Raw genomic sequence first — 24,212 nt, 5'->3', positions numbered from 1 at the left:
TGTGCGGGGGGGGGGGGGGGGCCGGAGAACTATGTCCACATGTTTTGGACATGCCCAAAGCTCAGGGGATTCTGGCAGGGGTTTGCAGACGTCATGTCCACGATGTTAAAAACAAGGGTGGCACAGAGTCCGGAGATGGCAATTTTAGGGGTGTCGGAAGATCCAGGAATCCAGGAGGAGAACATAGAACATAGAACAATACAGCGCAGTACAGGCCCTTCGGCCCACGATGTTGCACCGAAAAAAAAGCCATCTAACCTACACTATGCCATTATCATCCATATGTTTATCCAATAAACTTTTAAATGCCCTCAATGTTGGCGAGTTCACTACTGTAGCAGGTAGGGCATTCCACGGCCTCACTACTCTTTGCGTAAAGAACCTACCTCTGACCTCTGTCCTATATCTATTACCCCTCAGTTTAAAGTTATGTCCCCTCGTGCCAGCCATATCCATCCGCGGGAGAAGGCTCTCACTGTCCACCCTATCCAACCCCCTGATCATTTTGTATGCCTCTATTAAGTCTCCTCTTAACCTTCTTCTCTCCAACGAAAACAACCTCAAGTCCATCAGCCTTTCCTCATAAGATTTTCCCTCCATACCAGGCAACATCCTGGTAAATCTCCTCTGCACCCGCTCCAAAGCCTCCACGTCCTTCCTATAATGCGGTGACCAGAACTGTACGCAATACTCCAAATGCGGCCGTACCAGAGTTCTGTACAGCTGCAACATGACCTCCCGACTCCGGAACTCAATCCCTCTACCAATAAAGGCCAACACTCCATAGGCCTTCTTCACAACCCTATCAACCTGGGTGGCAACTTTCAGGGATCTATGTACATGGACACCTAGATCCCTCTGCTCATCCACACTTTCAAGAACTTTACCATTAGCCAAATATTCCGCATTCCTGTTATTCCTTCCAAAGTGAATCACCTCACACTTCTCTACATTAAACTCCATTTGCCACCTCTCAGCCCAGCTCTGCAGCTTATCTATATCCCTCTGTAACCTGCTACATCCTTCCACACTATCGACAACACCACCGACTTTAGTATCGTCTGCAAATTTACTCACCCACCCTTCTGCGCCTTCCTCTAGGTCATTGATAAAAATGACAAACAGCAACGGCCCCAGAACAGATCCTTGTGGTACTCCACTTGTGACTGTACTCCATTCTGAACATTTCCCATCAACCACCACCCTCTGTCTTCTTTCAGCTAGCCAATTTCTGATCCACATCTCTAAATCACCCTCAATCCCAAGCCTCCGTATTTTTTGCAATAGTCTACCGTGGGGAACCTTATCAAACGCTTTGCTGAAATCCATATACACCACATCAACTGCTCTACCCTCGTCTACCTGTTCAGTCACCTTCTCAAAGAACTCAATAAGGTTTGTGAGGCATGACCTACCCTTCACAAAGCCATGCTGACTATCCCTGATCATATTATTCCTATCTAGATGATTATAAATCTTGTCTCTTATAATCCCCTCCAAGACTTTACCCACTACAGACGTGAGGCTCACCGGTCTATAGTTGCCGGGGTTGTCTCTGCTCCCCTTTTTGAACAAAGGGACCACATTTGCTGTCCTCCAGTCCTCTGGCACTATTCCTGTAGCCAATGATGACATAAAAATCAAAGCCAAAGGTCCAGCAATCTCTTCCCTGGCCTCCCAGAGAATCCTAGGATAAATCCCATCAGGTCCCGGGGACTTATCTATTTTCAGCCTGTCCAGAATTGCCAACACCTCTTCCCTACGTACCTCAATGCCATCTATTCTATTAGCCTGGGGCTCAGCATTCTCCTCCACAACATTATCTTTTTCCTGAGTGATTACTGACGAAAAATATTCATTTAGTATCTCGCCTATCTCTTCAGACTCCACACACAATTTCCCATCCCTGTCCTTGACTGGTCCTACTCTTTCCCTAGTCATTTGCTTATTCCTGACAGAAAGAGGCAGATGTTCTGGCCTGTGCTTCCCTGGTAGCCCGGAGACAGATACTATTAGCTTGGGGGACTCAAAGCCCCTGAAGTCAGAGACCTGGCTATCGGACATGACTAGCTTTCTCTGTTTGGAGAAAATAAAGTTCGCCTTGAGAGGATCACTGTTAAGGTTCGCCCGGAGGTGGCAACCGTTCGTCGACTTCTTTGCAGAAAATTAATCATCAGCAGAAGGGGGGGGTGATTTAGTTTAGTTTCGAGTAGGGGGTTAATAAAGGTGGGATCTGTAAGGGAGGAAGCAGGCTTTGTTTATAGACATAGGTATATTGTTTATTTTGTCGCTGTTGTAAAACCAAAAATACCTCAATAAAATGTTTATTAAAAAATATATCAAAATCTATGTACTGTGCCAATATGAGCACATCTAACAAAAGGAAGAAACTGGATCTTTGTTTGATCCTTTGTTCTTTGCAAATAAGTTCATAATTAAGATCTCAAACCCTTAATCTCAGTGCAAGATTCCTATCTGCCATCCAGAGTAGTGAAACAGACTGCACATATGGAGTTTTCTCTTTATTAAAAGAACACCTGCAATAGAAACAATCGCCTACCCATTTTCTCAGCTCCTTGCAGGCTCCCAAAATAACAAAAGTAGAGATGAAACAAACTTTGGTGCAGTTCAGTGAGTCTCCACAGTCCAGAGCTTAGCCAAACTACCCAGTGAATGACAGCAGCTGAATGTTGTAATAGGAAGGAGGTGTTTGAATCCAAACCAAAATCCTGATCCAAAAGCTGACCAATGGACCAACTTCCTCATAGCAGACATAGTGTTGCTCTTTTTAGCTTTAGTCTATTTGCTCTGTTTACGTCACCTTTGCTCATGAGTCGCCAGGTATCTTTATGATACCGCCACGTGGTTCAAGTTCGGGCTATGATTAATAACACAGCACACCGCTTAGTAAGGATTAAAACAACGGTCATTTATTATATACAGCAAGCAATATTAATACCCTAATACTACTTTCTATATAATAAACCTATCACTACTGGCCAATACTTAACTTTAGGAAGAGCCCACCAGGTCAGGGAAATGAATGGCTTGTCCAATCAAATCTGGCCCGCGGGATTCAAAAGGCTGCTACAGGTCGGTGGCTAGGTGTCTCTACCGGGTAGCGATCGCTGGATTCAAACTTACTGCTGCCGGTGGCTGGTCTTGCGAAGGTCTCGAGCAGGCGAAGATGAGAGAGAGAGAGATCTGAACTTGGACCCTCACTTTTATAGGGCCCAGGGGCTTCCCGCCTCCCGGGGCGGCCCTTGACCCTGAGTCCCAAGTGATTGGATTCTGTCCCCAATCTCTGGAGTCGATGTGTCCAATGGTGAGGCGATTCCTCGATCGGGGGTTGGTCGCTCACCTGTCTTTGTTTCGGCCACTGCAGGCGCCGACAGGTCTGGCCCGGTATTCAATTGCTAATATGTTGCAATTGTTCCCGGGGATAGTCGATTTAACTGTGGATGTCTGAATAGATTGGCTGCAAACAGTCCTGAATGCAACTGCGAATACCTGGGTTGATGGGCTGTTGATAGCCCTGAGTATCGATCTGGGCTACCTTCCCAGAGCCGAATATGCAAAACTGTCTGCAGCTGCCTGCTTGTATCTTCTTGGCTGCTTTTCCCAGCAGTCTTTCGGGTTAGCCGTTTTAAACTGGGTTTTGGCCAGATTAATCGGACGCAGCCATTTTACATGGCTACAATAGTCATAATTTTGTGTGGTAAACTACTGGTCAGATTTATCTTCAAAATACTGGTCAATAATAGATATTCATTATCTCAAACTAGTGCTTTAAGGTATGCATGGTCGGTCACTTTCCATGAGGATGTCAACTTAGTAAACAAGCAAACACCTTCGATGAACTTAAATCGTCTCTCAGCCACAAGAGATAATGACCCAGATTTTGTGATAAGCTGATTCTTTCATTATACTTTCACTTACCCGCAGTCTTTCAATACATTATCAAATGGTTACAGTCTGGGTTAACACACTTGAAAGGTCACCTTCAGATTCTCCAAAACACTTTTGTTCTCGATGAAGAATATTTTTTTGTTCCCCTGCTCTATCATTACCCCACATCCCACACAAGTAACTAAGACATTCTAACGGGCCTCAACATACAATTCGGGACAACTTACTTTGCATTGTCCTGTGTTTCAGAATTGGAGTGATGATCTCCAGTTCTTCTGAGTATGGATGGTGTTTTTAGTTCTGAAATCACATAAGTTCTTTGTACTGCACAAATTTGTTCTTGATCACTTTTTAATTGCAGTATTTTGGGGTCATATTCTTCATTTTCAGAATCTGTTCCAATTGCAGTTGAAGACTGTGAGGAAAACCTTTTTTAAAAAAGATACTCTCAGAGTTGTTAACACAGACCACTTTCCCTGAACAATTACAGTATATGTGCTCGAGTCATTAAATATGATAAACTTAAAGAAATACAGCCAAAATAATATTTGCTTTGAAAAATTACTTCCACGCTCCTTGCAATTTACATTCAAAATCATATTCTTGCATGATCACCTGACCCCAATGACCGTATTAATTATCTTCTTATCCAAACATTGGATAACGTGGGCAGCACGGTAGCATTGTGGATAACACAATTGCTTCACGGCTCCAGGGTCCCAGGTTCGATTCTGGCTTGGGTCACTGTCTGTGCGGAGTCTGCACATCCTCCCAGTGTGTGCGTGGGTTTCCTCCGGGTGTTCCGGTTTCCTCCCACAGTCCAAAGATGTGCAGGTTAGGTGGATTGGCCATGATAAATTGCCCTTAGGTCATTGCCCTTAGTGTTGGGTGGGGTTACTGGGTTATGGGGATAGGGTGGAGGTGTTGACATTGGGTGGGGTGCTCCTTCCAAGCGCCGGTGCAGACTCGATGGGCCGAATGGCCTCCTTCTGCACTGTAAATTCTATGATTAACTAATTGATTATATATTTGGCATTTATGTCACCATACCTATTATACTGCAGCAAGTTTCTGAAAGATTGGAGGCAGATGTTTGAATGAACTTTAGAAATTGGATGCATGCTAGATTTTGCAGATTGCCACAACTTCATATTATTCATCATTCATAATAATTTAGTCTATGTAGAGCACCTATGAATTGCTAGTTCATGGATGAATCCAATAAGATGGCATTCACCAGTGTACCATAAGGAAGAGCATAAAATTGAATTTCACCTCCTGAATAATGCCTGTGTGGATGTTTAGCAAGAGAAGGTTCAGGTGTGATGCCTTCTGTGGTCAAACAACATGATATGTCCTATATAGTAACCCCTCACAAAGCTGTAGCTACGTTTCTGAAAAGTGCAACTTTTAAGTGGAACAGCTGAAAGCGAATCAGGTTTTTCTATTGCAACCACTGGCAAGAAGGAGGAAGCAACCAAGGGAGCAAGAGGAGCCAAGAGTGGCAGGGTCAGAGACAGAAGTAGCAAGTGGGACAGAGTCTCAGTGAAAGCAAGTCATGTGAAGAGAAAGGGGTAGTTTAAAAATGGTGCTCATTGGATTAGCCTGAGATGATGCCAAAGAGAAAAGTCCCAACGCCAAGTGGACATACTGTCCCTATTATATCTGTGGCTCTAAAGTTAAATAATGCTGAATGAAGCAACTTAAAACAAGGACTTTGTTCCTAAAACCCAATAAAGACACTTTATACATTGTATGTCTTCCAAGTGAGAAACCTAATTTCTCGCTCATTCTTTGACAGTACACTAGTTGGGGCGGCACAATAGCAGTGGTTGGCACTGTTGCTTCACAGCTCCAGGGTCCCAGATTTGATTCCCAGCTTGGGTCTCTGTCTGTGCGGAGTCTGCACGTTCTCCCAGTGTATGCGTGGGTTTCCTCCGGGTGCTCCGGTATCCTCCCACAGTCCAAAGATGTGCAGGTTAGGTGGATTGGCCATGCTAAAATTGCCCTTGGTGTTCAAAAAGGTTAGGTGGGGTTACTGGGTTGCAGGGATAGGCTGGAGGTGTGCGCTTAAGTACGGTGCTCTTTCCAAGGGCCGGGGCAGACTCGATGGGCCGAAAGGCCTCCTTCTACACTGTAAATTCTATGATTCACTAAACTGAAGTAACAAACCCAGCTTATATGAGCATCGAGAACAGTGCAGGTTCAACTTTTAAAGCTACCTTCAAAAACTATAACTTATATTTCTATAGTGCCTTTATCATAATGAAACATCCCAGGGTGCTTCACAGGAACATTACAAAGTAAAGTGTGACACCAAACCACATAAAGGGAGGTATTAGACCAGATGACCAAAAGCTTTGTCAAAGGAGTAGGTTTTAAGGAGTGTCTTAAATGAGAAAAGTGAGGTAGTGAGGCGGAAAGGTGTAGGAAGTGAACTCCAACGTGGGTCAGCGAGCAAAGGAGTGACAGAGGAAATGGGACTCGCTGAAAGTTGAGGCATAGGCACCAGAATTTTGGATGACCTCAAGTTTACGGTGGGGAGAGTGTGGAAGACCAGCCAAGAGTGTTGTGGAACAGTCAAGTCTAGAAGGATCAAATGTGGGTTTCAGTAGCAGGCAAGCGGAGACAGGGGCATGTATGCAGTGTTACTGTGGTGGAAATAGACAGTCTTAGTCGGCATGAATGAGGTTGGAAGCTCTTCTTGGGGTCAACTGTGACCAAAGGGTGTAAATAAACTGGCTTAACCACAGACTGTTGTCAGGGCAATGTGGCACAATACCAGATTCACTTAGCTCTCCCACTCAGTTAGCAGACAAATGTTAGCAGACAATCAAAATCATCCCAGCCGATATATACATAGAACATAACAGCGCAGTACAGGCCCTTCGGCCCTCAATGTTGCGCCGACCTGTGAAACCACTCTAAAGCCCATCTACACTATTCCCTTATCGTCCATATGTCTATCCAATGACCATTTGAATGCCCTTAGTTTTGGCGAGTCCACGACTGTTGCAGGCAGGGCATTCCACGCCCTTACTACTCTCTGAGTAAAGAACCTACCTCTGACATCTATCTGTCTTATATCTATCTCCCCTCAATTTAAAGCTATGTCCCCTCGTGCTAGACATCGCCAGCAATAGTCTCAGAATACCATCAATAGACTCTGAAGCGACTTCCGGTGACAGTGATGTGCTGGGTGGACGCACATCAGGTGGCTCTCCTCCCAACTAGAACCAAGAAAGTTACTTTTAGAAGAATTTGGCCTGAAAAAACGACGGGAATAAGCCCCAACAGAGAAAAGAGACAACGGAGAAGAAGATGCCGGCGAACGGAAACTCGAGGGGCCGACGAGGTTAGAAGTGGCAGGAAGGGCCATGAGCAGCGGGGGACGGGCCGGTGGACCTACGAGGCGAGGTGGAAGCACTGGCCGGCCAAGAGCAGGGAAGATCGGCGACCCGGACACCCACACCAGCACCCTCCTCCCCACCAGGGGACGGGTGGAGGATCTCCCTAAAAAAGGAGCTGGCCGCCATGAAGGAGGCAGTTAAAACCAAGATCCAGGTGGCAGTGAATGTTGTGGTGATGGAGGTGATAGTCGCCCTCCAATGCCTGATCGATGGTCTGTGAAAGAAAGAGGAGGTGCAGAAACACAATCCAGGATGTCGAGAGGGCCTCGACGGAACAGAATGACAGGATTGTGGCTCTGGAGGCAGAGGTGAAAAGGTTGGTGGTGGTCGAGGGGAGTCTGAAGAGGAAGGTCAAGGACCAGACAGGTCCCGGCGACAGTACATTCGGATTGTGCGCCTGCCGGAAGGCATCGAGAGCAGGGAACCGGAGGGCTAGATTGCCAAACGCTCGGCAACCTAGTCAGGAGAGGCAGTTTCCACAATCCCCCAGAACTCGACAGGGCACACATGTCGCTCAGATTGAAGTCCAAAGCAGGGAAACAGCCAAGAGTGATAATAGCAAAGCTGCACCGATACGAAGATCCGGGAAAGGATCCTGCGGTGGGCCAAGCAAACGAAGGGGAGCTCGTTGGAAGGACACAGAATCCGGGAGGTCTACCAAGACATTGAGGCAGACCTGGAAAAGAAAAGGGCCAAGTTCAACAAGGCAAAATCAGCGCTCTAAAAAAAGCAGGGTGCGATTTGGCATGTTATTCCCAGCCAGACTGGGTCACGTACCAGAGCAAAGAACATTATTTCAATACCCGGTCAGAAGCAAATGATTTTGTGTGGAGTAACGGCCTGGACAGAGAACAAGCCTGGCAGCGATGAAAGCATGTCTGGGAAGGATCGCTGAAAAGAGACAGAACCAGAGTCTTGACTATGTGTTTGAGCGGGATTGCACTGCCTCGTTCCGAACAAAAAGACCGGGTACAGGAGAGAGCAAGGACAGGGAAAGCGAGGGAGGAGCGGAGAGGAAAAACAGGCAGTCAGAGAATACAGGCAAAGGGCTAGATCAGCCCCGGGACAGGGCCCACAGTACTAGCAGGGAGGACTAGCATGGGAAGACAGGCATTAACGGGGGCTGTGGCACACCTCTCGGAGGAGAGGGAGCACCTGCTGGCGTGAGGGGACGACGACACAGCAGCAGGGAGAGGGAACACAGGGGGGGGAAGTGGGGGGTGGGGGGGGGGGGAAAGAGGAGGAGGAGGAGGAGGAGCACAGAGCATACAAGGAACTGAACGGGGAGAAAAGAATTGGCAACTGGATTGGCTTGGACTGGCAAGGTGCAGGCCGAGGAAACAAGGAAGCAAGCAGCCACTTTGGAGGGTCCCTAAACAAAGAGATACCCCAGAGTGCAGGGGCGCACCCACGTGGCGTACACATAGTTGGCCGCTACGTTGGGTACCCCCTGGACAAAAGGAAACCCCGTAGCGCAGGGACCGGACCTCGTGGTGAGAACGGTGACCGTGGCCATTTTGGACGGCTCCCTAATAAAGGGGAAACCTCAGAGTGCAGGGGCTCATCCACCAGGTAAGGTGGTAACGCAGGAACAGGGGGACAAAAACACCCACCCCCAACCAGGATAGTCACCTGGAATGTAAGCGGGCTTAACGGTCCGGTGAAAAGAGCCAGAGTCTTTGCTCACTTAAGAAACTGACGTAATCTCCCGACAGGAGACACATCGGAGTGAAAAGGGCAGACTGCTGATAAGAAAGGATTGGGTGGGGCAGATGTGCCATTCACGCTGTGGTATGAGTGCTAGGGGAGTAGCCATACTGATTAGTAAGAGGACGGTTACGGACCAAGGGGGACGGTACGTCATGGTCAGCGGTGTCCTCGACGGGACACCGGTGATACTGGTAAAAGTGTACCCGCCTAACTAGGACAACACAGATTTTATACAGAAGACCATGGCAGAAATCCTCAACATCGACACACACCAACTTATTAGGGGAGGGGGCGACTTCAACTGCATGCAAGACCCGCTGACCAACCGATCAAACCCCAGAACGAGGAAAAAGACAGGCACGGCTAGGGAGCCTGGAACATTCATGGAACAGATGGAAACTAGCTATTTCTTTTAGGTAAAAGAGGGTTAATTAATAAGTTGAATTAATAATTGATTTAAAAAGCTCAATCAGAAACCATTTAAAATGGATTCCATCATGACTGTGCAAAATGAATATTGTTTGCCTCTTGAAATGTGAGAGTACCTTTAAGAAATGGGTGTTTATAAATGGTTGTGTATATAAATATCTGTAGTGAGAGTCTTTAAGAAATGGGTGTTTATTACTGCAGTGATGTCAGAGTGTGGGTGTAGCTAGGCTGTCTGTCAGGTTCTTACTTATGTTTTAGGCTGTTTGCTGCAGGGTGTGATTTAGTTTCGTTTTCAAAGTTGGACAGCTGCAGTCACAGCCAGAAGGTGTATTAGTCTCTCTCTCTGTAATCTAAAAACTGTAAATCGATCCTTTGGTGATTTAAAACTACTAACTGCTCTCAGTAGTGACTTTAACCTGATGTGCTTCTGTTAAAATTTCTTTTTCAAGTCTTATGGATGTAAAAAGGACAGCATAAAGATTACTTAGTGTTGTATTCTTTGGGGGTTGTATTTGAATTAATGGTTGCTATGGTGTTCACTGTATGTTTCAAAAAGGTTAACTTGAGTTCATAGAATAAACATTGTTTTGCTTTAAAAAATACTTTTCCATTTCTGCTAAGCCACAATTGTAGAGTGGGCCGTGTGCTCCCCATACCACAATCTATTAAAAGTTGTGGGTCAGGTGAACTCCATGATACACTTTGGGATTCTCTAAACCATGGCCCATAACAAATTGGGGGCTCGTCCGGGATAAAAGTCTATCTATTGGATTGGCTTAGTGAACTTAAAGACAGTGAGGGGTGTGCATATTGTGGTTGCTTTTCAGGTGTGGTATTCTAGTTTAAGTAGGGAGTGTGTTGTGGACAATGGCTTTCAGAGGCTCAGAGGTTTTTGGGGGTGGAGACGGTCACACGCAGTACCTTACGGACAGAGACTAAAAGCAGACTGTTAGATTTGGCAAAAACATAGTTAACATTACCTGACAGAATGCAAAAAGATGAGGGAATTATGGCAGTGGCTAAGCATTTAAAGTTGCCTGAGATACAATTTGACTCATTGGAAATGGCAAAAATTCAGTCACAAATTAAACAAATGGAACATGAGAAAGAATTAAAGCAGCTTGAATACGAAAGAGATAGAGGAAAAAGAAAGAGAAAGGAAGGGAGATACAGATCAGGGAAAAAGATAGAGAGAGTGAGTTTGAACTTCAGAAAATGGCCATGAAACATGACAGTCAGTTAAAATTGGCAGGCGTAAAGGGAAACATACAGTTGGATGATAGGTGATGAGGATAGTGAGAAAGAGCGTCACAGTCGAAGGCTTGGTGGGGATCTATTTAAATATGTCCAAGCATTGCCAAGGTTTGATGAGAAGGAGGTAGAAGCCTTTTTCATTTCATTTGAGAAGGTAGCTAAACAAATGAAATGGCCACAGGACATGTGGGTATTACAGATTCAAACAAAGCTGATAGGTAGGGCTAGTGAAGTGTTTGCATCACTATCAGAGGAGGTATCGGAGTCGTATGAGGAGGTGAAAAAAATCCATCGTTGGTGCATATGAACCAGTGCCTGAAGCCGACAGACAAAGGTTTAGAAATTTAAGGAAAGAACCTGGTCAAACATACATGGAGTTTGAAAGGATCAAATAGAGTAATTTTGAAAGGTAAATAAGGGCTTTGAAAATAGACTAAACGTATGAAGCTCTCAGAAAGATTATACTTTTGGAGGAGTTTAAAAGTTCAATTCCTGATGCAGTGAGAACTCATGTGGAAGAGCAGATGGTTAAAACTTTGACATTAGCAGCAGAAATGGCAGATGATTATGAATTAGTTCATAAATCAAAGCTTGGTTTCCAACATCAGTTTCAGCCTGTGAGGGATAGAAACTGGGACATGAGAAATACTCAAGTGGTAAAGGTAAAGGTGATCTGATGGGAGATAATAAGGAGAGTGTACCTCAGACTAAAAAGTAAATCCAGGACGGTGGAAAAGAAATGAAAACTTTCAAATGTTTTCACTGTAATAAACTAGGCCATGTAAAGCAATGGTGATTGAAGAAAAGCACTTGGAAGGCTGATGTGGTAAAACAGGATAAGACAGTGGGGTTTGTTAAAGTGGTAAAGGAAAGACCAAGTGAAGTGAAGGAGGGGCAAAAGATTGTACAGCTTGATCAAGAGGTGATTGATAAGAAGGTGCCAGATGTCTTTAAAGAATTTACTTCTGTGGATAAAGTTTACTCATGTGTATCAGGAGGAGCAGGTAAAGAAGTCAATCTTTAATGGTAAGAGATGAGGAATTATGTAGTTTGGGAAGAAAGTTGCCAGAAAAGGTGGTAATATGTGGAATTCAGGGTGAGAGTAGTGTCCAATTATATACGGTCAGGTTTGAAAGTCCAATGAAGAGTGGTGAAGTGTGTAGCCACCTAAATTGGCCAACTCCCAATTTAAAATGGCGAACGGCAAAGGCTGAAGGGAAATTCAGCCAACACAGGCAGAAACCAGCAAGTGCAGGTTTGCTGTGTATTTAACCCTGCAAAAGCCCAGACAGCATCGATACCAGCGACTATCAGCATAATAATGTAGCAGCCACCTACATACTAATGAGCAATCCCCGGGAACAATAGCAACATTTGGGACACACAAAACTAAGCCAGACTCCCCGGCACCATCAGGAGCCAACACAAAAGAGGTTAACGAACACCTCAAGACCGCCCGCCCATCGATCAGGGAACCGCTCCAGTATTGGAGAAATCGAACTAAGCGATTGGAATGAAGTCCAATCACCTGGAACCAGGTACAGGGTCCGCCCCGAAAGGCGGGAAGCCCCTGGGGACGATAAGGTTAAGCCCCCAAGTTCAACTCGCTCTCTTCTTCCTGCCCGGGTCACCCAGCAACACGAACCAACCTTGACCGTGACCGGTGCAGTGACCGCCGAAAGAAGTAAGTCTCAAGTCAACGCTCGCTACGAGATAGGCGCTCCTAGCTACCAATCCGTACCAACTTCGAATCCCGCAGACTCAGAACCCGAACGAAAGTCCATTTGTTCCCCATACCTGGTGGGCCAATCCGAAATTAAGTATAGGCCTGTTAGTTATAAAGGTAGCTTAGACGTAGAATTTGTGCATGAGTAGCGATTACTGTGTATAATAAATGTGCTTTGATTTGAATCTTACTAATCGGTGTATTGAGTTATTGATCATTACTTGGACTTGAACCTCGTGGCGGTATCATAAAGATACCTGGCGACTCGAGAGCAAAGGTAATAAAACAGAGCAATTGAACCAACCGAAAAGTTAGCAACATTATTTGGCGACTCCGGTGGGATCCGATCTGGAAGTGGCATAACCACTCCGGCAGAACCCAGAATTTGAATTAGAGATCCAATTGGGAACAGAAAACCACAAGCGTTCAAGCAGTTCTGATCAATCCTCATAATTCGGAAGTGTGTGTATGCATGCTTAACTAACAGGGTGATAAGGTAAAACTGATTGATTTTTTTGTTGCGACAAAACTGTCGGGAGTTTGTATTTTGGAACGTAGCGAAAGCCGTACCCGTATTTACAGCACCGCCTTAATACCTCTGTCCCAAATTTGAAGAGCAGCATTCGGATAGGAAAGATGGCAGTGCAGGCAATGCAACGCCTCATGGACCCAGAGGAATTTGCGGTCGCAGCGACCAGCAGCAGTAGAGTGGGACAATGTCCCATTTGGGAGGAAGAAATCAGGAAATATCTCAAAGGGAAGGGACCAGTAGAGTAGGACAGTGTCCCGTTTGGGAAGAAGAGATCAGGAAATATCTCAAAGGGAAAGGATGGCCCCTTTGGAGTGAATTCTGTGACAATGAGGAATCAGGCCCCGGGAGTATAGGACATACTTGGTGGGAGACCCTGAGCGAGATTTACAAAAAGAGCTTAGCGAAAGCTCGCAAGCCGATGGCGATCGTGTCCTGCTTGGCACAGTTGCGAGGCACAGAGGGGTCGTTAGGACGCTCCGGAAAGAGATGGAAGACATACATCGAATGAGTAAGGTCGATGTAAGCGAGGTAGAAAGAGAGAACTTAGAGTTAAGGAGGAAGTTGGCAGCAAAAGACGGAGAGTTGGATGATGCCAAGTGGGCTCACCAGTCTTGTCTGGCACACTTAAGCAGCTTCCAGTCCCAGTATGAAAAGGCCTATCAGAACACGCAACGTGCAGTCCTGGTACGAGAAGAAACCAAGAAGCAGGTAGAAGCATTGCAGAGGCAGTGTAGTGACCTGAAGGCAGCATTAAGAACACTCAATGCTGCCACCACAGAGCAAAAACAAAGCTCATTAGGCCACGCAAAGTGCCGGAAGCAGATTGCAGAGCTGCAATCACTGCTTTCAGTCCAAAAAGGATTCCAGGAAAACTTTGGAGCAAAATTAGATAAGGAAGACGGCCTTGATTGGGAAGAATTAAATGAAACAGCGCAGAGATATGTTCAGGGAACATGTGCACAGGGAAAGCCACAGAAGAGGAAAGCGCCCCAACCCCCCACAGAGCAGATAGTTCAGGCTCCAATGAACCCAGTAACCACCCACCGCACAGCCATATCGGACGACGCGGAATTTTTATACACCACCCCCTTAACAGTGACCCAATTACAGGACGCGTGCGAGAAAATCACACCGTTCCTCCCCACCTCAGACCCCCACCATTTCTTTGCCAGAGTAAAGCAGCAGGCAACCATGTACGGCCTGGATGAGCGAGAGCATGTAAAGTTCACAGTTTTAAGTTTAGACCCTTCGGTCGTAGCAGCCCTTCCCGACCCACAGAATGTAGGAGGCACCCTTGCAGAGATGCATACCGCGCTCTAGATGCGATCGGGTATAACCGGGGTGACCCCGTAGATGGCCTCAACAAATGCAGGCAAAAGAAAACCGAGCACCCCACAGCGTTCGCTGGACGCCTGTGGATTTGTCCCCAGACGACATGGCCAAATGGAACCGCACCCTTATCTCCCATGCCACAGAAACAGGACAAAAAGCTTGCGCGAATTATGATCCCTCAGAGGAGGCTCATAATGAGAAATGGGTCATAAAAAGATTGACCCGCGCCTGGGAGCAGTCTGTACACAACAAACCCGCAGTTAAAAATCCCGAAGAAAAGCAGGCCGACGCAGATATACAGGCAGTTACAACACACCAGAACCCCGCATGGGTGAATGAAGGAAAGAACAGCCCCACACCCAAGTCACAGGAGTGTTACAACTGTGGACAGTTGGGACACTTTGCAAGAGAGTGCAATGCCCCACGAAAGCCACAGAGAGCCCAGCAGACGGGCACTCTGAGTAAGAAGAAGACAGAGCCGATTCATAGTGTTAGCGCCCGTTCAGATCAGACGGACCTGACCGGAACGGACTGACGGTGTACGGGCTCCCCCAGTTGGGTCTGCGACACCCTTTGGGATAGGTCCGGACGACCGGTAGTTGCAGCGAAAATTCGGGGACAGCCCATCGAATTTCTATGGGACACAGAAGGGCCCCGCACCACAATAAATTCCTCCACCCTGTTTCAAAAGGACACGTGGCCCACTACAGCCACCATCAGCTTCAGTGGCTTTACAGGCCACTCACAGCAGGGACACATCACAGCCCATGTATCCATTCAAATCGGCAACATTACCACCAAGCACCCCGTGGTTTTAGTTGACCTGCCCCACACAGCAGAACACATTCTAGGAATAGACTTCATGAATTCCCACAATCTTTCATTTGATCCAGTCAACCAGTGTGTCTGGAAAATGGCAAATTCTGCAAGAGCCCCCGCAACGCTCAACATAGGTGAATACGCGAACAAAATTAGCGCAGTAGGCGAATTTTGGTTCAACCTGACCACGCTGAGCACGGACAAGTAGGTTAGGGCAGTTCTGCAAAAGAACAGGACAGCATTTGCGACCCACAAGCACAACTGTGGCCGGATGACTGGCTCCGTACAAATCAACGGACCTGACCCTAGACCCCCAAAACAGTATGGATTTCCCCAAGAGGCAGAGGGAGAAATCGCAAAAGTAATCGAAAGCTTATTAGAGCAGGGCGTACTTAGATCAGTAGCCTCCACTAATAATGCCCCGATTTGGCCAGTGAGAAAGCCTGATGGATCATGGCGACTGACCATCGATTACCGGGAACTCAATAAAATCACCCCCGCAGCAGCCCCCACAGTAGCCACAAGTCCCGAGACCATGCTCAAGCAGGGACTCAATTCCCGATTTTTACGGTTTTGGATGTCAGTAATGGATTCTGGTCCATTCCATTGGCAAAGGCGTGCCAGTACAAATTTGCCTTCACTTTTAAAAATCAGCAGTACACATGGACATGCCTGCCACAAGGATTCCACAACTCCCCCTCCATTTTCCACCGACAGCTGGCAAATGGTTTAGCCAAATTCTCTCGCCCCGAATGTCTGGTCCAGTATGTAGACGACCAACTACTGCAGACAGACACCAAGGAAGAGCACATCGAGCTTCTGTCCGAACTCCTGGAACTTTTACATTCAATTGGTTGTAAAGTTAATCCCAAAAAGGCCCAGATTTTGGAAGATAAGGTGATATATTTGGGAACAATTATCACGCACGGTAAACGCGAGATAGAGCATAAAAGGATTGCCCCTTCCCCAGAACGTTTCAGCCCGCCGGTCGTTTTTAGGACTGGCTGGCTACTGCCAAAACCACATTGACGGTTTCGCCAGCAAGGCAGCACCCCTCTCAGACCTCCTAAAGAAAGGAGCCCCCTGGGAATGGCTTCCGCAGCATACGGATGCTGTGGACTCTTTAAAACAGGCACTCATAGGGTCTGGCACGACAAGTTCCAGACCCGCTTTCCCCTTAAGCTATAGAGGTAGCAACCATAGACCGCACCCTTTCGGCCGTGCTCCTCCAGGAACGGCACGAACAGTTAAGGCCCGTAGCTTATGCCTCCAGAATTTTAGGTGCTGTGGAGCAGGGACTTTCAGCCTGTGAGAGGCACCTGCTCGCAGTATTTTGGGCAGTTCAGTATTTTTCGTACATTACTGGACAGAACCCCATCACAATCCTCACAGAACACACCCCCACCTAACTTTTACTGGACGGACGACTCAAGGACGGTACAGTCAGTCAAATAAGAGCAGCCAGATGGACCCTTCTCTTGCAGGGACGGGACATCACTGTTAAACGGACAAAGACCCACACCTTTTTTAGCCGACAACCTACAGTACCCCGGAACCCCCCATGAATGTGAAATTCTCTCTCCACACCACAACACAGGCCCCTTTATTGCGAAAACACCCCCCAGAAAGATAGGCAGTTCAACCCAGAGCCCACAGCACATAGACACGTGCGAACCCATCAAGATATATGTGGATGGATCTTCCACAGTATTGGAAGGGAAGCGTATAACAGGATGCGGTATTTATGTCGAGGACGCGCAGGGACGTGCCCTAGAAGAAATAGCAATAAAACTTCCAGGACACTTAGGCGCGCAAGCAGAACTTGCGGCCATCGCGCATATAGTGGAACACCCAGATTCCTTCCCCAGCCCAGCAGACATATACTTGGACAGCCTCTATGTCTGCAACAGCCTTACGGAATTCCTACCCCTGCGGAAAGCAAGAGGATTTGTTTCCGCAGACGGAAAACCCCTCCCCTCAGCCCCATTGCTCCGTCACATTTTAGAGAGAGCACAGGACAGGACTTTTGGAATAGTAAAAGTTCGAAGTCACCATCGTTCCTCCCCGCCTGGAAATGTGAAAGCCGACACACTGGCTAAAGCAGGTTCCAGGCATGGATATTTTTGGACACCCCCCAAAAGCGCACCAGGGAATGCAGTTCAGGTCTCGCAGACTAAGATCGAGGATTTAGTGCAGGCCCAGAAGCAGGACAGCAATCTCCGGGAGATTTTAAAAGGAAACTATCCAGCACCCTACGAGAGGTTTAAGAATGCTCTGACCACACATGACGGTGTGGTGTTAAAAGACACCCTTTATGTGGTTCCTGAACAGGATAGGAATCAAATGATTTGTTTGTTCCATGACGGTCATGGACATCAGGAAATCGATCCCACTACAGCCCACCTCAGGCAGCTTTGCTGGTGGCCGAATTTAAAGGACGATGTAAATCACTACATCGAGAATTGTCTTATCTGCGCCCAGAATAATCCGGACAGATATGCCAAAAAGGCTGAGCTTAGTCACACCCGACCCGTTAATGGCCCCTGGACTAACCTCCAGATGGATTTTATAGGACCATTGCCCCCTTGCAGGAATGGTTATAAATATGTACTCGTGATGATAGACAAGTTTACAAAATGGGTGGAAGCATTCCCATCCAGGACTAACACGGCAAAGACCACAGCCAAGATTTTGACCCACCACATCTTTACAAGATGGGGACTCCGCCGCAGCATTGAAATGAAATGAAATGAAAATGAAATGAATCCGACCAAGGTTCCCATTTTACGGGACGTGTCATGAAGAACGTCCTCACGATATTTGGCATTACCCAAAAATTCCACATTGCATACCACCCACAGTCGAGTGGTATGGTGGAGCGCATGAATCGGACCCTAAAATCCACCCTCAGAAAAATGGTCCAGCAAAACAACACCACTTGGGACTCAGTCCTCCCTTTTGCGATTATGTTTTTGCGAAATACAGTTTCAGCTTCTACAGGTTACACCCCACACACTCTCATGACCGGATGCCCCATGAAAGGCACAGAATTTTTATTAGGTTTAGACTTGACCAGCCCCGAAGTGACGGCCCTCACACACGAGAACGCAGTCAAACAATTAGTGGATAATGTTAAAATGGCTCAGCTAGCAGCCACAGTGAAATTGGGCACAAGAAAGAAACAGAGCAAGGCCTGTTTCGACAAGACAGTGCATGCGACTGAGTTCAGTGTAGGACAGCAAGTCATGCTCTCCGTATACAACCCCAGCACATTCCTGTCACCAAAGTACTCGGGTCCGTACTCCATTACGGACAAAGTAAGCCCTTCCGTCCACAAGATAAAGTATCCCAACGGAAAGACTGCGTGGTTCCATATCAACCAGCTGAAGGCATATAGAACACAGTCTAACCATGCACACATCATGCTCGACGCAGCACACTACACCCCGCCCACAGCCAACGTAACCCTACCATACCCCAACACGTCCAGCCCAGCCACGGACTCAACCTCGGCTCCACCCCCGAAATATACACTCCGCCCCGGAACGCCCACAGACTGCAGCAGCAGAGACAGCGACTGTGACTCGGACGATAGCCACAGCATGCCTCCCTACTATCCCCATGCAACAGGACCCACACCCAGCGAATCGGACCATGATTCAAGTGATCCCTTCATGATCACTTTCCTAAACAAACCCCACCACCGACCTACCATGACGAACCCGATTCCGTCCCCACACAACTAGACACCACCTATTGGCACAGAGACAATTCGTTCAGACTCGTCCGGAATGACGAGAGCGATCCGAAATCATACCAAGCGGCCCTGATACATTCACGAGTTTGGCATCCGGGAGAAGATGACGACCTTGAGTCTGACTCCCAAAACGAGAACCCCTTTGCGACCCTGTTCGCAACCGATAACTGAGGTGTCCAGATGATGTTTTAAAAGGAACCGCTTGGGAGAATACGGTGTTCTTTCTGATGGAACCTGCAGCATGTTTTATGTTGTTTGTAGTGTTTGTTAAATGTTGTATGTCAGACCGGAATTTTCTTTTTTCCACGGCCCCACCCCTCTGACGCCCACTGGCAGTCAGAGAAACTAGTTTGGCCAGACGCTAGTTCAGAGGAACTAGTTAGTCCGCAGAGACTTGTAAATGTCCCAGACGCCAGTTCATAACTGCCCTTCTGGTTCGAAGGTAGAACCAATACGGCAACCCCCCACAATGACTACATTTCTTGCCCGTTCTTGTCGGTTGCTCAGGCAGTGGAGAAACGGCTTGGGACCCCACAGTACCCAGAGCCCAGTCACCAGCGACACCACACCATCTTGGTGTGACAGGTTTATAACCTGGCATTCCTTGTCCTACTTGATAGAATCCCTATTGGTATTGGTGATACTCTGCTGCATCGTTCAGATTATGTGTCTGAGAAAATGGAGAAGGAGAGCCTACTGCGCTCGCACCCCGGTATGTAGGATCAGATCCCCTATTTTCGGATACGACCAGACCCCCGACCCCCACGATCTATAATAAAGAGCATTCGTTTGCGTTTTTGTTGTAAATAAAGAAATATTCATGAGCAATTGCACGATCCTGAGCCTGACTGCCAAGCCAGGAAAAATGTGTATAAACTGCTATAATTTTGTTTGTATGGCTGAGGAAGTTAGAGTGATGAAATGTTTAAGTGAGTGTAGTGTATTAAGGATAGTTAGAGGTTCCCATTTTCTTGTTTTGTAATGCATGTCCCTGTTTGACATAGTGCCCCTTAGAATTGTCAGTTAAAACATTTTTTTGCATCGTTATGGTCAGTGTAGAGGCCATGAAAGAAGTGCTCGCGGGTCAGGGAATGAAAGTTATGTGATCCTTCACGCTTCGCGTTAGGATCACAAGGAGAGTGTAGCCACCTAAATTGGCCAACTCCCGATTTAAAATGGCGAACGGCAAAGGCTGAAGGGAAATTCAGCCAACACAGGCAGAAACCAGCAAGTGCAGGTTTGCTGTGTATTTAACCCTGCAAAAGCCCAGACAGCATCGATACCCGCGACCATCAGCATAATAATGTAGCAGCCATCTACATACTAATGAGCAATCCCCGGGAACAATAGCAACATTTGGGACACACAGAACTAAGCTAGACTCCCCGGCGCCATCAGGAGCCAACACAAAAGAGGTTAACGAACATCTCAAGACCGCCCGCCCATCGATCAGGGAACCGCTCCAGTATTGGAGAAATCGAACCAAGCGATTGGAACAAAGTCCAATCACCTGGAACCAGGTACAGGGTCCGCCCCGAAAGGCGGGAAGCCCCTGGGGACTATGAAGTTAAGCCCCCAAGTTCAACTCGCTCTCTTCTTCCTGCCCGGGTCACCCAGCAACGCGAACCAACCTTGACCGTGACCGGTGCAGTGACCGCCAAAAGAAGTAAGTCTCAAGTTAACGCTCGCTATGAGATAGGCGCTCCTAGCTACCAATCCGTACCAACTTCGAATCCCGCAGACTCAGAACCCGAACGAAAGGCCATTTGTTCCCCTGACCTGGTGGGCCAGTTCGAAGTTAAGTATAAGCCTGTTAGTTATAGAAGTAGCATGGACGTAGAATTTGTGCATGAGTAGCGATTACTGTGTATAATAAATGTGCTTTGATTTGAATCTTACTAATCGGTGTATTGAGTTATTGATCATTACTTGGACTTGAACCTCGTGGCGGTATCATAAAGATACCTGGCGACTCGAGAGCAATGGTAATAAAACAGAGCAATTGAACCAACCGAAAAGTTAGCAACAAGTGGTAGTAGGTGCAGTAGAGAAACTATCTTGTCCAGGAATACAGTTTATCTTGGGTAATGATATAGCTGGATCGGAGGTGGGAGTGATGCCTCACTCAGACAACTGAAGGGTTTAAGGACGAATATCCTGGGATTTTTCCAGATTGTGTAGTAACAAGGTCGCAAAGTCACAGGTTAAGACAAGAGGAGAAAGCAAAGAGTGAAAATGAAGTTGAAGTGCAATTGTCAGAAACGATTTTTGATCAGGTGGTTGAAAAACAACAAAAACAGGTGGAGGATGAGGCGGATATTTTTAGTTCAGGAAAATTGGCGGAGTTACAACAGAAAGATGTAGAAATAAAACGGATGTATCAGAAAGCATATATGGAAGAGGAATCTGAGCGTATACCAGAGTGTTATTACCGTAAAAGTGATGCCTTGATGAGAAAATGGAGACCTGTACATATGCAGGCGGATGAAAAGTGGGCAGAAGTTCATCAAGTAGTATTGCCGGTAGGGTATAGAAAGGAGGTGTTGCGAGTGGCACGAGGTACCAGTGGGAGGTCATTTGGGGATAAGGAAAACTCAAGCTAAAATCCAGAAACATTTTTATTAGCCTGGACTACATAAAGATGTAGTTAAATTTTGTCAATCATGTCACACGTGTCAAGTGATAGGGAAACCTCAAGCAGTGATAAAACCAGCGCCCTTAATAACCATTCCAGAATTTGAGGAACCTTTCACAAGGGTCCTAATTGATTGTGTAGGACCGCTTCCCAAAACAAAAAGTGGGAATCAATATCTTTTGACTATAATGGATGTGTCTACTTGGTTTCCAGAGGCCATTCCAGTACGTAATAATACAGCTAAAAAGACTGTGGAGGAGTTACTTGAATTCTTTACTAGATATGGACTACCCACAGAAATTCAATCGGATCAAGGATCAAATTTTACCTCAAAGTTATTCAAAGAAGTTATGGATAGCTTAGGAATAAAACAATTTAAATCAACTGCGTACCATCCAGAATCGCAGGGAGCGTTAGTAAGGTGACATTAAAGACAATGTTGAGGGCTTATTGTCAAGATTATTCAGAGGATTGGGATAAAGGAATATCATTCGTACTGTTTGCAATTAGGGATGCACCTGACGAGTCAACCAAATTTAGTCCTTTTGAACTAATTTTTGGTCATGAGGTAAGAGGACCACTTAAATTGATTAAAGAAAATTTGGTGGGTGAGAAATCGGAAATTACACTATTGGATTACATGCCAAATTTTAGGGAACGATTAAATAAAGCAGGTGAATTGGCTAGACAACATTTGAAAGTTGCACAAAATGTGATGAAACGGGTAGCGGACAAGAAATCCAAAGTTCGTAGTTTTGCCAGTGGAGATAAAGTTTTAGTGTTACCAGTGGTAGGGGAGCCTTTAAAAGCTAGGTTTTGTGGACCTTATCAGATTGAAAGGAAATTAAGTGAGGTGAATTATGTGGTAAAAACACCAGATAGAAAGAAGACTCACCGAGTGTGTCATGTGAATATGCTTAAAAGGTACTTTGAAAGGGAAGGAGAGAAAAAGGAGCATTTAATGATTCTGACTCAAAGTGACAAACCAAATCGAAATGACTGTGAATTTGATATACCTCAAATTAAATTGGAAAATGAGGATGTTCTTAAAAGTTGGGATGAATTGTTAAGTTACCTTCCAGAGGAAAAACGAACTGACCTGAAAGCGTTATTGATATCACATGGGCAGGTTTGTAGAGATAAATTGGGAAGTACTAAAATGGCTATACATGATGTAGATGTGGAAAATGCTGTTCCTATCAAACAACATCCATATAGATTTAATCCTTTAAAATTGGCACAGGTTAACAAAGAGATTGAGAGTATGCTTACAAATGGCATAATTGAAATGGGTTGCGGCCAATGGAGCTCACCCATAGTGATGGTACCTAAACCAGACGGTACCCAACGGTTGTGTGGGGACTACAGAAAGATGAATGCAGTTACAAGAACAGACTCTTATCCTATCCCACGTTTGGAGGATTGCATTGAGAAAGTGGGACAATCAGCTTTTATTTCCAAATTGGATTTACTTAAAGGTTACTGGCAGGTATCTTGATCCGAAAGGGCAACAGAGATTTCAGCTTTTGTGACCCCAGATGGTATATACCAATTCAAAGTTATGCCATTTGGCATGAAAAATGCCCCAGCCACATTTCAACGGTTAACTAATACAGTCGTTTCAGGATTACCCAATTGTGCGGTATATATCGACGATCTGGTAGTTTTCAGCCAGACATGGAAAGAACATTTAAAACATCTTATGGAGTTATTCGATCGACTTCAGGAGCCGGGTTTGGTGATAAACCTAGCCAAAAGTAAATTTGGAAAAGCCCAAGTCACTTTCCTTGGCCATATAATCGGATTGGTCCCACGGGATGTGAAAACAAAAGTTATTGGGGAGTTTCCGATACCCTCGACACGATGGGAAATAATGCGATTTCTTGGTATGAGTGGATTTTACCGGAGATTTGTACCAAATGTTAGCAGTGTGGTCACTCCACTGACGGACGTGCTCAAGAAGCGTAACGAATTCCAGTGGACAGCGGAGTGTCAACATGCATTTGACTGCCTGAAAGCTGTGGTAACCGATGCTCCTGTATTGGAGAATTGCAAGGGACTCTGTGATCAGATTGAACTGAAGTATCTAACTTTAAAGAGAAATGCCGAGGCGTAGAGGAATGGATGGATCGTGCAGAGACTTTCTTGTTCAAAGAGACTGTCAATCGAGAAGGGTTTCGGTTGGAGGAAGAACGGGGATTAAAAAAAAGGACTATATTATTTATACCTGTTTGTGGGTGTTGTTTTTTTTTGAACCGGTAAAGTGTTTTTACTGTGTGCATTTCTTAATTGATGGTGCAAAAGTGAAAAATGAAACCATCTTGAAGTTGATGGTTTATTTTTTTTTCCTGGGGGAGGTGTCATGTAAGAGTACCTTTAAGAAATGGATGTTTAAGCAATGTTCCTTTTAGAAATGGAGCTGATCATATTACTGAAGTGATGTCAGAGGGTGGGAGGAACTGAGCTCACTTCTGCTTTTTGAGTTTCAGTTTGAGAACGCAGCTGGGAGTGTCTGTGTGTTTTGCTGTGAGCTGCAGGAAGAAACACAGAGCTGGTCTGTTGATTTCTGCAATCCAAAGACTATAAATATATTGAATGTAACCTAATGTACTCCTATTTTTGAAGGTTTGAAGTCTTTTGAATGTTTAAAGGAACAGTTTTGAAGGATTATTTAGTGTTGTAGTCTTTTGGGGTTATAG

At 46.0% G+C, this 24,212-nt stretch overlaps 1 protein-coding gene across 6 annotated transcripts in view; it reads right to left on the bottom strand.

Moving 5' to 3' along the window:
- Positions 1–24,212, bottom strand: part of LOC140425349 (ubiquitin thioesterase otulin-like) — a 164,185-nt gene that overhangs the window by 75,192 nt on the left and 64,781 nt on the right. For 3 of the 6 annotated variants that reach the window (XM_072509524.1, XM_072509520.1, XM_072509521.1), the window contains exon 3: positions 4,137–4,337. The exons of 2 other annotated variants lie outside the window; for them this stretch is intronic. In XM_072509524.1, the coding sequence (XP_072365625.1) occupies positions 4,137–4,337 (201 nt within the window). The remainder of the gene's footprint in view (positions 1–4,136; positions 4,338–24,212) is intronic. One more of the 6 variants, XM_072509523.1, reaches the window with a different exon arrangement.

This window comes from Scyliorhinus torazame, chromosome 6, assembly GCF_047496885.1.
Source record: "Scyliorhinus torazame isolate Kashiwa2021f chromosome 6, sScyTor2.1, whole genome shotgun sequence".
Taxonomy (NCBI): Eukaryota; Metazoa; Chordata; class Chondrichthyes; order Carcharhiniformes; family Scyliorhinidae; genus Scyliorhinus; species Scyliorhinus torazame.
The sequence above is the reverse complement of the archived record's forward strand: the minus strand, read 5'-3'. Positions and strand labels throughout refer to the sequence as shown.